Source organism: Lissotriton helveticus, chromosome 6 (assembly GCF_964261635.1).
Source record: "Lissotriton helveticus chromosome 6, aLisHel1.1, whole genome shotgun sequence".
Taxonomy (NCBI): Eukaryota; Metazoa; Chordata; class Amphibia; order Caudata; family Salamandridae; genus Lissotriton; species Lissotriton helveticus.
The window spans coordinates 1849053930-1849066091 of record NC_136067.1 but is presented as its reverse complement, the minus strand read 5'-3'; the positions used below and the strand labels follow the sequence as shown (position 1 = coordinate 1849066091).

At 39.7% G+C, this 12162-nt stretch overlaps 1 protein-coding gene across 1 annotated transcript in view; it reads left to right on the top strand.

Moving 5' to 3' along the window:
- The window catches only part of PTPN14 (protein tyrosine phosphatase non-receptor type 14), a 524356-nt gene that overhangs the window by 486367 nt on the left and 25827 nt on the right, over positions 1–12162 (top strand). Inside the window, exon 15 of the mRNA XM_078649778.1 lies at positions 6817–7035. Within this exon, the coding sequence (XP_078505904.1) occupies positions 6817–7035 (219 nt within the window). The remainder of the gene's footprint in view (positions 1–6816; positions 7036–12162) is intronic.

Here is a 12162-nt window from a genome sequence, read left to right as displayed (position 1 = left end):
CACTCAATATGTTCCCTTTTTTTTGCTTTGGTTTTATTTATTATATTGTTGTTTGATTTTTTTCATCCCGCTGATAAAGTCTTTAAAGTAGTGCCAACACTCATAGCATTTTTAGGCAAGTACTACAATGTAATGCATACTGTGGCATTTGACTAAGTGATAGTTGAAAGCACCTTCTGCATTTCTCCAGTCCAACTTCTTAGCCAATGACATAAGGAGAATTTAATAGGCTTTTCGCACTTACTTTTCCGGAGATGTTTTGAAGGCGAATCTGTGCACCAGTGCTGTTTGGGTTTCACAAGTTTGTGTGCAAAACGTGGCTGTCATTGTATGTTTTCTGGGGACACCAGGTAAATCTGAAGGCAGTTCTTATTCCTTTCCTCCCTAGGGTCACTCCAAGTTGTGTTTCTGGTTCAGGACATTTTGTTGATGGGATCACGCTGGTGTTGGTCTCCAAGACAGTGCCCTCTGGCGTTAGTCTGAACTCCTGTCTTAGACACTTTAACACTTTAGTTTCTTGTCAGCAAGTCTCTGCTAATGTGAATTTGGCAGTTTATGCCTTTGGGTGAGTAGTAGTCTTTTTAATACCTTTGAAAAGCGGTGCTGCTTGCTGCTAAATTACTAGTTGTGCGAGGAAATAGGTTTCATCGTACTTCAGTAATGCTTTAGAACAGAATAGAATAGAAAAGGATTTATAGAGCGCATGGCTGCCCGGGAGCCTCCCAGCGCTAATGAGTGTGCTTGCGCCCACTTTCATTTGTTCTCATATTGTACAAATTCCACCTTTTATACCATAACATAAAAAATCCTCCACTACCTTCTGGAGAAAAAGTTAATTGCAACCAAGAGCGTGTGCTTCTTGCACAAAGCTTTCCAAAGCAAATGGCCAGAACAGGTCACACTACTTGTTTGTTAGATGTAGCCATTAAAAAAAGTGTGGCTCAAATCATGACATAATGTACATATTTACACTGTTGATACAGTGTGCAAACGTAATAGTCTCTGCTTTCTATCACACCACAGGAAGGGAATTATCACTTTGCACTGATAATTATATGTAGGGAAAACTACAATTTTATTTTCAGTTTTTTTTCCTATTGCTTTAAAATTCCAGCACTTTTGGGCAAAATCTTGCACGGGCAATAGATGATTATCAGGGCAACACATGTTCTTTCTTTTTCCCTTATTATAATGTGGAGGGTCTTTTAGGCTCTTGTTCACCCACCTCAAAACCAACGGTGCTACCACACCACTACTATCATGCCTACCGCCAGCATGTAGTAAAATGGGATGCATCATCCTGTTTAATACTGTCACTGTAAAACAGTATTTCTTTCTATAAGGTTACTGCATAAGTACTACCAACACACATGTTGAAAATATTACTCTGCTGTTGCCCACGTGTATTTTCATGCATTGTGTAATGTTCCCACTATATCAGTGTAACACAGGAGGGCACAGTTACTGTTACTGTTCCATCTATATTTCCACTTTTTAATCTGTACAAGTATTGAGAGGGTACCCCAAGCTTTTATTATAATCTTCACAACAGAAAAGACCACCTTTTTGTCCAACCTATACTTGATTTCTTACATTTTTATTAATCTTTATACTAGATTTGTACCCAACAAATCACAGGTGCTATTTAATATTGTTTCTATTAATTCTGTTTCACACTTAAGATCTCAAACTGGAATGCATTTTTCCCGCTCGTATGCCTTGATGGCTACTTTAATATTATATCCCACATGGTCCACATCAAGTTGTTTTTTTATTTGATGAGGCTTGCCTCATGGCTAACATGTTTTTAGTTAACTGCGTCTTTCAATTTAGGCCTTGTCATAATGTAACACCAGACGATCTAACAATTTTAGTTTTTTGATTCTTTCTTAATTACTCATAAATGTCCTCATTACTGAAAAGTCGCCATTGTTTTGCATTTATTTGTATATTTTTATCACAACACTAGGCAGCAAAATCTTTAAACAAGAAACAAAGGGCAGTCTTAGATCTTCCTAGAATTAAATTGGTGGCAACTCTTAGGAGAGGGATACCCTTTGGCGACAATCCTAGAGTGTCTCTACTGACTTATAGAAGTCATTGATGCAGCTCACTAATGAATAAATATAATAGGCGAAGGGCCAAGACACAACCCTTTCTCACTGGTTAAAACATGTTGAAAACATTTATTGTGCCTTTACCTCCAAATCGCACCCTTGCCGTTGTAGACCTTTGCAGTTGTTTCAAGATGTGAAGCAAATCCTCATTTTTATGACTATTTCTGAATGCAAACCAAAGGCCATCTCAGCTCACTTAATCGGAGCTTCCCTACATTTTTTTGTAGTATAGATTTTCTGTCTCACTAGGCAAAAGTAGACGAAGCACCCAGTTCTAGTAGTGAAAACATGCAGGAAGCCTGGTCTCAGGCATGACCCTGCAATGCAGCTTTTTCCTTCTATACAAGTCTTGCCTGTTCTTATTCGCCAGTCCCCTTTATTCCACTAAAGCATCAAGATACCTTAAGCAGTTCTAGATTGGTGGCCAGACAAAATGTTTTGCCTCTTTCTATTGATACTGTTTTGTAATTTAAACAAAATATGGCCCAGGATTTGGTTTGTTTTTTTAGACCCTCTGGCAAAGTGCAGGTGCAATGCAAACTTACGAACTTGAATTGGGAAACTTTTTGAACTGCATTGTACAAACCACCTGCGTATTACATGAGGTTGGTGCATTCTGGGCAATGAGCAGTCCTTATTTAGAACAGCAACTAAACTTTTGATTCTCATCTCTTTTCGGTATGGATAGACACACTCAGGAATACACACCATGAATATGTTTTATAATGTGATGAAAATCACCATCCTATTCTAGTGCAAAATAATGTGTAAAGGTGTATAAACATTTGTTGACTATAAGGTTATGTATACCATAAAGTACCCTAGCAGTCAAGGCTTGCTTACATGTACCATTGGCTCACTTGACCGTGTGGTTTGATTACAGATGAAAATAGGTCTGAATTTAGCATTCATACCCCCAGAGCAGACAGAACATCCAAAAATTCCATTGTGGCCAATGCAGGACCCTTGTCTGAATGAAATGTATAAACTGCTCTCATTGCTACTAAGTACCGAAAGTCTTTAATGGCTGCTTGAGCAGTGGCAGACTTTGAAGTCACACCCAAAGGAATCTAGAGGAAGAATCGACTGCAAATAATATGTACATATAAGAATTGACTTATCAGTAGTGGACTAATATTATTGATCAACACAACACTATACGATTTGTCAGATATTGTGAGGGGATTAGGTGCTGCTATAGTAGTTGAATGCTTCCTTTGCTGACAAACAGTGTTAATCATACCTTTTTGCATTCTTTGGTAAGTTAGGCAACCAGTGTCATTGCTGTAGCATTGACAAAGAACCACTGATATAACTTCAGCTGAAGCTATTCCTTCACAAGTTGCCCCAGTTGAATCTAATCTAGCTTGCTTATTTGGCATATGTCTGTCCCCTATCACTGGTATAAAAACTGTAGGAACGTTGTCTTGGTGAGGGCATACATATATCTGGAAGGGAAACCGTTGGAAACCTTTTAGGCTTTCACTGTTGATTGTATTGCCACCATGAAGTCTACATCGATCTTCGTTTAAGATCAAGTTAACCAGCTACCTTGAAGATTTGCACTGCTGCCTCTGCAGCTAAATCAGCTTCACAGTTCCCTTTAGCGTGAATTCCTTCACTTTTATTAGACCATTGTGTGTTATACGGGAACCAAATTAAGTCTGTCCTGTAGAACAGCTGCCATTCACCAAAGCAGCTTTGCTTTTATCATTTTTCCTTTTGAATCTCTGAATCCACTTCGGTGCCAATGAGGCAAGTCCATATTTTAACCCTGTACACAAAATGGCAAGTGCGACACAAAGTGTGGGAAGTGATGGATCAGCCTTCTGAAGAAGTATTAGGAAATTTATTTCTGATACCCCTGACGTAGAATAACCCACAACCTTTAGTGTGGATACACAGCGCTTAGAAGCCTACATCTTCGAAACACCCTGCACTGCACTGCATGCCACAGAATATTTTCATTTTGTGCCAAAGAAGGCTCAGCAGATCAATTTGTGTAGAGCATGATCTCACACTTGCGTATAGATAACATATTTGGAGCTTGTCAAAAGATGTGTGTACTTTAGAAATGTTTGTATACAAAGAGTTGGACCCTCCCTCTCAAACATCGGTTGTGTTTTGTGTTGGGGGCCACTGCACTTAATGAAGATTTGGAGAATGCACATTTGGGATACTAACTTTGGTAGCTGCCACAAGTATAGGTATGGTGAAACTGCAATAATTTGCTTTCCCTGTGCAAGAGTATGCTCTAACGTCTGTTTTCAGTCCACGTAGGATAGCTGTATGTGTTTTAGCCCATTTTTTTGTTTCTCCAAAATATGGGTGTAATTAATTAGCTAAGCATAATGTTGCAAGTAAGCACTTCCCAAGTTCAAAAACTCTGTCAGGACTTGCAACTTTCTCAATCTATTTGGAGATGGTAAATTAGCACACTTTTGTTGGATGTCCGGTGCCAGTCCTTTACCTTCACTGGATAATTCGTATCTAAGGAAAATCACTTTAAGATACGCAATTTTAGATTATTGTTCAAGTTTAATATCCGTGCTGAGCTGAGTGTCACTGTTTTGTCCACTCAGTGTAAGTGTTCATTAAATCAGTATCTGTCTTTTATATGTTATGAATGTAGTATTACACCTTTGTATCTCATTGCAAGATTATTTTTGCCACACAGAGGACAGGCCTATTCTTATACCCCTGGTGCAATCTCATATATGCGTACTGAAATCTGCCAAACAAGTAAGTGGTTAGATACTGTGATTCAGGACCTATATTTTGACTAAAGAACCAATTTGAAATATTTAAGGTTGTTTCTTATTTTTCTCTTAACATTGTCATCAGTCCATTACTTTCAGCAATTTGCGCCACTTGTGTGTGTGTGTGTGCATTTTAATTTCCATAATCTAATACTCATAGGTGAATGAGATGATACTATTATGCTGTGATGCTTTAATTGACCTAGGATGGCCTATATATCACACTTTGCTTCTGGTTTTAATGGGTATTGAGCCTGAAATTGGGAGTCACTGTGTAAGGGAATCTTATGTGGAACAGATTCTTTATTGCACCCCGCTTGGTTTCTGTACTGCGCCAGAGCTTATTTTAAAGTGTACAAAAAGTGTTGGATGGAATGCTTGAATTAATTTCAGCCACTGGTAATTACTAGAGGCACATATCAGTCCATTGTTATTTTGCCCCCACCATGCCACCACAGTTTGGCCCCATTCATATACAAATCAGTCTTGACCCTGCTTCAGTGGGAACAGTTCTGCCCAAACTGCCAGGCAGGGACCTCCCTGGACAGGAACAGAAGCAGCCTAGTACAGGTTTTACCCCGATTAGGGCTCATCAGGAAAGTATAGCTTGGTTCCAGTGACAGTGTGCAGAGAACCCACATTTGGGCATACCTGTACTACTTAGGCAGACTCAGCAAAGTATACAAAACAGTGATTGATGGAATGCTGGAATTAATGTCAACCACTGGTAATTATTTGGGGAGACATCACAGTCCATCGTTATTCTGTACACCATACTGCCTCAGTTTGGACCCAGCCATATGCAAATCAGTCTTGACCCTGCTCCAATGTGAACAGTCCTACTTGAACTGCCAGACCAGGCCCGGCCCTTCTCGAACCAGACAGAATACAATCAACCGAGGACCGGCTGACATAATAAGCATAATCAAGCTTCTGCACATTGGTGGGCATGTTAAAAAAAGAGAGGTGAAGCAGGTTGGTGTCATCCCTGATTATGAAATATCACTCTCCACAAAAACCTACTTGACCTCTAGATATGCTTGCTCCTGTAGTTAGACATAAGGAAAAGTGTTACTTTTGATTAGTACGTTCTGACACTCACTTGGTCTACTCCACACACTTTCTTTAAGCACTGTGCAATATACGCCAGATTTAGTATCCCCCGACCTGGATATCCTGAAAGCCATTTTAGTATGAGGCTTTGAAGCTACGATTGCTGTTGTGCTCTCTATATTATTTAACTCTAGAATTGTCATACTTGCCAGACGGCCCATCTGCTTTCTTTTCTCTACAGGATACATGCTTGTAGGTGAATAAGAGAGGACATGAATTGAAGATGGAAAGATGGAAAGCTTATATTGGAGGGAGACGGTTGAGAAAAACTGGGGTCCCTTATGCTAACAGTCAATCTTAATGTTCTTATCATATGGTGCATGCATTCGGTCTGCCCCCTTGTTGGGGGGTAGAAATCCTACACATTGGAGGAAAGGGGACCGATTGACTGAGTGTTACCAGCTTCTCTTTTGTTAGATTCCATAAAGGTTGGTGCAGACAGAGGCAAGTAAGTATGTTGTAGTGGCAGCCTATCCTGAGGACAGATGAGTGTGTGCTGCATTGCAACAGGCTGGAAACTGACAGACCAGACATGTGTTGCAGTCCTGAGCTCTTACTATTACAAATCTAAATCTTTGCAAGTTAGATTGCTTGGTGAAGCCTTGCGCATTTTTGATGAAGACAGAGACCATTAGGACGAATTACGTTCCCCTATTAAATGAACCTCTTTAGAGTGGAAAGCTTGACTGAAGTGTGCATTTGAATATTCAACCTGGGACTTTTAATGACATTTCAAAGTGAAGGGCATCTTTGACCACTGCAATGAAAGTGACTGTCCTTTGAACTGGGCAATGATCACAGTTGGTGTTCTTGTGGTTTAATTGCAGTGTAAAATCTTGCGTTCACGGCTGGAGGAAGGCATGGTGTTCACGGAATATGAACAGATTCCAAAGAAAAAGGCAGACGGTGTTTTCACCACAGCGACACTGCCAGAAAACATCGAGCGCAATCGCATCAGAGAGGTTGTTCCATACGAGGAAAATCGAGTGGAGTTGGTGCCAACCAAAGAAAATAATACCGGCTACATCAACGCCTCCCACATAAAGGTAAACGTATTGTGGTACTACATAGCTATAGGTGTTGTTCTTTTACATCAACAAAGTTACACTGTGTATATCAATTTGTCTGTTTTGATAATTTGCATTTCATTTCATTAAGATTTTGTTTATTAAGTGAGCATTTGATTTGAAGTGATGAAATGCCATATTTTAATTACATAAAATGTTACATGTTACATTAACTTTTACTGTACAACAGATACTATGATTGCATCAGTGCACTGACATTTATGTTTTCAGTCACAGGCCATTTGCATTGAAGGCTGATGGATTTATATTGTTATGTTGAACTCCTGTTCAGGAGTACTATTTCATGCCTGATTTTTAGGGTAATCACTAAGTTTGCAAATTAATTCCATGCAGATCTGTTGCATATAAATGTATCAGTTGTACGTCTGCTGAAAATTTGGTCCTACATTGTATATGCCGGATGTATGTATATGCACTGAATAAGACTTTACGATGAGTGGATACTTACCACAATGGCTTTATGTGTTGAAATGAATGGTGTTCAAAGGTAATTTTGATGGTGCTGAGGGAAGAAGCAACTCATATATATGCTGAGTAGGAAGACTTTCCAGTGGAGGGTAAGAAGAATGAATCTAAAGGAAAGGGAACACAGTGGGGGTTTAGCAGTGATGGGCTTGTCAGAGCAATAAGTATGATTACTTGTTCCAGAAATACGTTTCAGACCTTCAATGCAGTCATTTGTCTGATGAGCAATGTTGTATAAGGGACCCGCTTGGTTAATATAGTGTGGGAGTTTGGTGTGGAACTGCAGAGCATAACTAAAGATCATTGGGAAAAGTAAGCAAGTTTTAATGATGTAAGAATGAGTGCGGCATAGAATCTCTGAGGTCCAGCATACGATTTACAGAGCATAGCTCTAGGCACTTAGGAACAGGATCCATATAAGGTTTTTTTTACGGGGTTGGAAGTATGCATTATGGAACTCACTGGGGATTAGGGCATTGACCAGCATTTTTTTAGAGGAAGCGTGGATACTGATGTGATTTGTGATTTTATGGATGAATAGTAGGCTGCAGTGGGCAGAGTTGGCTGTTACTACGATCAATGTGTAAAGTCTCATTTCACTCGTGAAGTGCACTTCTCAGATGTAGAGGGGAAAACTGAGTCTGGTGGAAAGCAGATGGCATCTAGTAGGGACACGGGGTAATAAGAATCCAATGATTTTGAACTTGACGTAGAAGGTGCAGTTGCCAGCTAGCCAGTGTCCAGTATGACAGAGGCAGTTAGCAGAGAGTCTGTAAGGGAGGGGGATCAGGTGAAGATTTTAATCTTATTACCAAAAGGATAGTAAAAAGGATAGTAAAGGAATTGGACAACAAGCTATCCTCAAGAGAGTGCATCGAGAGAAAGGAAAGGGCAAAGACAGAGCCTTCCTTTATGACCACTTTTAGTGGGTTTGTGGAACTGGAAATATACCACACTCTGGCAGCTACATTTCTGTTGCTAATTCCACATAGAATTGATTGTATTACTCCTTGTTTCAAGACACATTTTATGTCTGCCTGATTACTAAATTGCATTGACATTCAATAATGCTAATTATGGAATAACGTTCTGTTGATGTCAGTGTCCAAGTACTTACCTCTATATAACTTGATTTTATTTTTCAAAATTAACTAACCATGAAAGCAATGAACAGTTATTTGCCATCAGATGTGGGCATTTTCTGAGGGTTCTTTTTAGAGTTGCTGGCCTGCACAACCTAGGCCATGTTACTTTGGTATGTTCTATGTCGCTAGCGTGTGGAGGAGTGGCATTTGCATAGTGCTCTTCAATCTTCCATATCGTTGCAGGTGTAGAGAGTTGCTTTGTTTGCAATACACTCAATTGTCACGAGAGCATGGAACATGAACCCAGGGGGTGGAGGGCAAAGTCCTCATTTATTGGGGAGCAATTTTCATGAAATACTGGCACGCAGCCAGGTCTGCCTTCTCCATAGACTACCAAATCCCAACCCTTGCGTAGAAAACCCTAAAGACAGATTACAAACTGTTGAATTTGTTTGTCCCAGTGAAATAGCTGTGGCTGTTTCCCTTGTAATCACTGTTATTCGTGCCCCAATATAATTTTGCTGCCATCTGTAACATTGTGTGGTATTAAGTTATAAAGTTATGAGTAAAATACTTATTTCAGCAATTAAGTGCTTGCTGGATATTTAGTTATTGTTTTTAATTTGGTTGATTTATAGAGTTCTCAGTGTGTAACCCCATACCACCTCCCTAAGTAAGCCTTGGTCTGCATGACAATGCTACACTCCTTGTCTAAGGTATCCATGTCATGTGTCCCAGGGGTTCTTCCTTAGGTAAGTTAGTTTTTGGTAAGACCCTGAAATGTTGTTTATCACTCAAGAGTCACAGGACCGAGAAGGCTGGGGAATTTGAGAGAGAAAAATTCATGTTAGATCCTCAGGAACAGGTGTGGCGAAAGCATAGTCCATATTAATGGGCCTGAGAAGGAAAGCGGAGACAGGAAAAGGAGAGAGATAAGGAATCGGAGAAGAAGTGAATAGCATGGAAAAAGTAAATCTCAGGTTAGTAACAGAAAAATGAGTTAGTTCTTGGGATAGTCATTCTCCCTCCAAGCACAAGGTAACACAGCATTAAGATTTTAAAGGAAATGATATGCATGTATGTGGCAGGCGCTGACATTCTAGGGTGGTTCCAAAGTTGTGATCTAAATGATCAGTCCAAGGCAGCGACTCTCGGTTATCTTTCTTTTGAAGGGACTAAATTCACTGGAAGAACGCCTGAGAATGACGATCTGACTTACAAGTGGACAAAGGGCTCTCTGCTTTGGGCTGAAGCCGGGACAGTACTTGTAGAGATTCTATGAGAACAAGAACTATGGAGTTTGTTTGTGCATTGGATTCATTACAGGGTGTCTGATTGGAATGTGTGGGCTGTAGGAAGCGAGGCAAAGGGTTACTGTTTGCTAAATCAGTTAATATAACAAAACACACTATAACACAAGCAAAATCAACGATCATGAAGCACTGTCATTTAAGTAGAAGCAAGACGTGTTGCCGTTGCCAGTGCTTGTTTTTAAATAATATGGGGAGTTTTTGAAAAGCACTGTGGAAGTAAATCAGTTCCAGTGTTTCTAGGATCTGTCTTTCCAAATACGTTGCAAATAGTCATTGGCATTTGTTTAAAATTTGAAATCATAGAAATAAAATGTATAGCTGATATTTCCCATTCCATTTATTAATTTTGAATCCTAGCTTCTTTATTTTTATTTACTTTATTTTTTCTCCGACTAAAATAAAATTCAGGCATTGTTAGAAGCAGACAAAGATAGTCAACCCTTTACTTTGGCAATCTTTGCTTCTTTTTAAATAGAACTCTCCAGAGCTTTTTTTCATACAGTGCTATTCAACATATTATTTTCACATCAAGAGAAATAGCCCTCGAAGTGTCACGACTGTGCTGTGGTATACATCCGTATGTATTTTAGTTGATTTGTTTTGAGAACTGTTAAGCCGCGCCTCAGGAAGATGGGCGACAATAGAAAGTTATTGACCCTATGTAGTATTGAAATTTAAAACGACCTAAGAAATGTAAAAAAAAAAAAAGCGGTCAGTCGAAAATAATTTTTTTTAGGCCTTCAAATCTGAATAAAACTTTCGTTTTTGAGGTGATAAGTGGTTCCGTCATGGCAAATCGAATGAATTGTGCATTTTTTTTACGTCTTATTAACTATTTCCGCTTGCCTTTGTAACAAAGAGTGTGTAAAGTAAATCTTCTTAAAATACTTAAACTACTTTTATCACTTCGTGTTCGTAAGGTGTGGTGGGGCCTTTTTGTATATAAACCTAGTCTGACCCAATAAATACGTAAATATTTGTGTCCTGGAGATCTGTATCATGATGCGACATCTGCAAATAGATCTGGTAGGACCATAAAAATGTAGGACCTGTGCCAAACCAAGGTTCCAGTTTGTAGAATCCAAAGACAGGGCTTCAGCTCCATCTAGTGGACAAAATCAATAATGTCCGAAAAAGAAACGAAAACCTCATTACAGTAATATTTCACAGCTGGAACTACCAGTGTTTCTTTTTTGCTTTAGTCGACTTTTATCTAGAACAATCGTCTTTGCAGAACTGATAAATAATTTAAGACTGTTGTAAAAATAATGTCACGGCATAGCTTTCAGTGAAGGGGGATATATTTGTGATTAAAAATGTTCTGCAGTTAAAGAGCTTTAATGTAATGTGCCCTGTGAGCATATGCATATTTAAACGTTTCTCCTGGATGAATAGATTGCAACATCAGATATGAAAAGATTACTTTGATTAGACGCCAGTGCCAGACTCCCCCACTTTCTCTGCTAGGACGAGCTGCCCTTTATAAAAAATATATCAGTGCCTAAATTCCACCACATCCTGCTGTATATACCCTTTTGGTTCTTTGTTCTTTAGGTGAGTCAAAAGTAGCTTTAGGACTATTATGGGACGAAGGGGCACCCCACATACCACGGAGCATTGGCGACACTATATGGAATAGCGTACAAGCTGGTATTTTCCTCCCAAATGATAAACACTGTTCCTGGCTTCTCAGTTGGTGGTAATACATGATTGGGTTCATTCATCAGTAGAAGAGCCCTCCACTGAGTACGTAGAGTCTCCATTGGCTCCAGAACACGCTTGAGTTATGTGTATTTGTGATGCGGTACAGCCCCCTGCCTCAGGTGACCGTAGGGTGATGCAGGTAGGGGAGCGACTAAGAAGGCTTTGGGTGAAGAGGCAGACTGACCCTGGCGACCCCCTTGTAGGTGGGGACAATGCTTCCATATGTAATTCAATTATTAGGATTCTGACAGTGAAACTTATTCGAGATATCCTCGCTGGGAGATGGCATGGGTAAAGGAAGACTGGAATCATTCAGTGCCCTTCAAGCAGAGTATTACCTGCAGGCAGCTGAGATGGAGCAGTTTATTTGTTTTCGGTACACCTTAATTACCTGTGTGATTGATAGGTGGCACCCACTACTCCTCCACCCTACTGTGTATTCCTTCAGGATTATGCCTCAAGGAATAAACAGTGGGAGCGTGGGGGATTTCACAGGTGTACATAAGGATTGGGAACAG